This window comes from Epinephelus moara, chromosome 8 (assembly GCF_006386435.1).
Source record: "Epinephelus moara isolate mb chromosome 8, YSFRI_EMoa_1.0, whole genome shotgun sequence".
In the NCBI taxonomy this organism is placed as follows: Eukaryota; Metazoa; Chordata; class Actinopteri; order Perciformes; family Serranidae; genus Epinephelus; species Epinephelus moara.
In genome coordinates, this window is record NC_065513.1 from 10,346,977 (window position 1) to 10,350,280 (window position 3,304).

General features: G+C 41.9%; 1 protein-coding gene across 1 annotated transcript in view; it reads left to right on the plus strand.

Moving 5' to 3' along the window:
* The window catches only part of chfr (checkpoint with forkhead and ring finger domains, E3 ubiquitin protein ligase), a 17,186-nt gene that overhangs the window by 2,506 nt on the left and 11,376 nt on the right, over positions 1-3,304 (plus strand). Inside the window, exons 5-8 of the mRNA XM_050051023.1 lie at positions 250-309; positions 418-615; positions 1,767-1,850; positions 2,927-3,092. Of these exons, the coding sequence (XP_049906980.1) occupies positions 250-309; positions 418-615; positions 1,767-1,850; positions 2,927-3,092 (508 nt within the window). The remainder of the gene's footprint in view (positions 1-249; positions 310-417; positions 616-1,766; positions 1,851-2,926; positions 3,093-3,304) is intronic.

Genomic DNA, 3,304 nt, shown 5'->3' on the forward strand with positions numbered 1-3,304 from the left:
GTTCAGAAGTGGATCCTACCACAAAGGCAAGTGTTACTCTGTGTACACGGTGTGTGACGACTGGCGAGTGTTACTCTGTGTACACGGTGTGTGGCGACTGGCGAGTGTTACTCTGTGTACATGGAAGTGCCGCTGGCTTATTAGTTGTAATAACGCATTATCCGCTGGGAGGCGACAGAAGTTACGCACTATAGCTTTAAATAAATGTATAAGAAGAACAGACAAACATCTTCTCTTGTCGCCCTGCAGATGTTGCATATGTTTACCACGCAATCAAAACTGAGCAAGCTATTGCACAACATAGTTGTGGTAAGTAGCCAGGTAATTTCCCATGACTCCTCTATTGAATGCAACCACCTTTTTTCCACAGCTATATTGTGCCTCAGTGCTAACCCACACCCTGTATCTAAACTTCAGACACAGAGAGCTCAGCCCACAGTCTCGCTCCTGTTCCACCTTCAGAGATGTCACTCTCTGTGGAGCCTGTAATTCTCACAAAGGCTCCTCGTGACCCGACTCAGGAGGAACCTCAGCCCTCCACCTCCACTTCCCACTTCTGTATTGGGAGCCCCGTTACTTCTGGTTCTGTGGCAACCACAGCCTGTCCTGCCTCCGGTAGGTCTCTAACACATTGTCGAATAGCAGTGACCTTCAGCTTTCTCTCTGGAAATGAACAACACTTCACCTTTAATATACATTACACATATACCTTGCTATTGTTTCTTAATTTATAATATAGTTTATGTAGATGAATGCTTATTGATGATGATTATCTACAGCATGTTTGAGTTCCTGTGGTGGGATGAGTGCTCTGTTTATGTTCTGGTCTATTTCTTGACTGGGAGCTGTGACTTCCCAGAGCCTCAGCTGGTTGCCTGGTAACCTCATGGTGATGCCAATACCCCAGCTCCTACCCCATACCCATGATTTTTTATTTGTCTAAAATAGGGGTGGTTGATATGGCATTAAAATAATATCATGATATTGCAGAGTATTTACTAGAATACTATTGTAATACTAATATAATTGTGATAAAATAATTTCAGCTAGTGTGGTGAGATGTATCCAGTTAGCCCCTGCATTGTGTATTAGTGTGATAGATGGTGGATTCACAGGATGTTAGAGGAGCAGACAGAGAGGCAGAGCTGTGGCTCTGATCATGGTCACTGATAGAAACAGACCTGCTAATGTTTGTCAGCTGATCAGTACTGAACTTTAAACTAACCTAAACTCAGACTGTGTTGGGCAACATGTATCCAGCTTGTGATTATCACACTATCTTCAGCCAGTCTCTTCTCATCTGCTTTGTGCATTGACTTTTTTTTCCTAGCCAAATTCCCAACTGACAGTGATTAAATGAGCCAATCCCTTCACTTTTCCCAACCTTTAAAAACTTAGAAGGTTGTTTTATAATTTACGCCACACTGGGACATGCAGCTCTGATTAATTACCCGCTGAATGACGTATGATTGATTGAACTAAGATCAGTCACTCGCAACTCGTCTCCCGGTAATGTACTTGCTAGATTAAGAAGTAAATGTCCTCTGTTGTGAGTGTTGCTCTTTCGGTGAAGTCCTTGTTATCAAACACCTTCCATGCTATAGAAGTGGCTCCTTTTGTAGAACCAACTCCTCCACAGTCAAGCTGGTATATGACACACCCTTTTCAACTAAATCCTTCCATTATATAGATACAGTACATCAGTGCAAGCAGTTTTAAGATGTTAACATATTTATCCCTGGTCTGTTGTTCATCCATCCTATCAGGCCAAGTTAAAGATGCTGCCCCAGCACATGAAGAAGACGTGGACAACATGGAGCCAAAAAGCAAGAGGAGGAAAACTGATAATGGTAAGTTCTCTTACCTGTAGATTAACTTGGTTTTTCTTGATTCCTCACATTAGAATTTGGGTCCTATTTTCGAGGCGGCACAACAACCAGTGCAAGCAGCATTTCTGACCATTTGAGGTTTGCCTAACCTTGAAATTTGCTTGTCTGTGGTATTTTTGTGCAGAGAGTATAGTGCTCAGGTGGGAGGAGAGGTGCAAACAGTTGGAAAGCTACCACATTGCTGATTTTATCAACACTAGCAAACTAAATTCTTGTAGCAAATACACCAAAAAGGACAAAATAATGCTTTAAATGCAAATTAATTAGGTAAATTAACTCACCAGCCAGTAGATGCATTTAAAGCATCATAAAACAGCATGTACTGTGCTTAGAGTAGGAATGCCAGTATGCATTCTGCCTTTACCAATCTTACAGTGTCTTGTACTGTATCTTGTATCTTTTCCAGTAGCTTTACACTATATGAGAAGCTTCTCCTTCAGTTTATTAAATCCCTGCAGCATCTGAAGGGAGCAGGACTGTTCAATCTGCAGCCTCTGATTAAAGAAGTGCCACGCCAGAGCACAGTGCCATTACACACAGCCGTCCACTGTGATTAGCTTTGTTAAATCACCTGCAAATGACAGTAGGCCTCTACAGAATATCTCGTATTGTGCCTATGCGTGAAACAACAAATTATGGGGACTCATTAATCCTGTGTGAATGAATCATGAATCCAGCTGTTTCAGAGCTATGAGACGAGTAATGTGACTGGCTGAGAGTATTTATTAATCACCACACTCTTTTTATCTACATGGCACCTCAGCCAGACCTTTGGCACTCTGGACTGCTGCACATACATGAACCAAAATAGCAGGTCCACTTGGAGATACCCACACAGTCTGTGCACCCAAGACCAACCACTTTGCAGTGGTCATTGCACTTGAACAAATAAAGTGGGGACCTTTATGTATATCCAGAGCTGTACTTACTTTACTTGTTCCAACCCCAAAAACATGCCTGGAAGGTTTTTGTAAGCCAAACCAGACAATTTCCAAAAACTCAGTGTAGCATGTAACAAACAGTTCTTGTGTTTACAGATAAAGATTATGATTTGGACTTGCCACACACCTCCAGTACAGAAGTGGTTGGTTCAACTAAGGGGAGTCTTCTGTCGAAACCGCCAGTGGAAGGGACTAAGACGGACAAGATGGAGGAGAGCCTGACATGTGTTATCTGTCAGGACCTACTGCATGACTGTGTCAGGTAAGATTTCAGGAAAACTGAAGTCTGTACAGATATACAAGGCTGAGGGGCTTTAATCCTACACTGAACAAAAATATAAACGCAACACTTTTGTTTTTGCTCCCATTTTTCATGAGCTGAACTCAAAGATCTAAAACATTTTCTATACACACAAAAGACCATTTCCCTCAAATATTGTTCACAAATCTGTCTAAATCTGTGTTAGTGAGCAC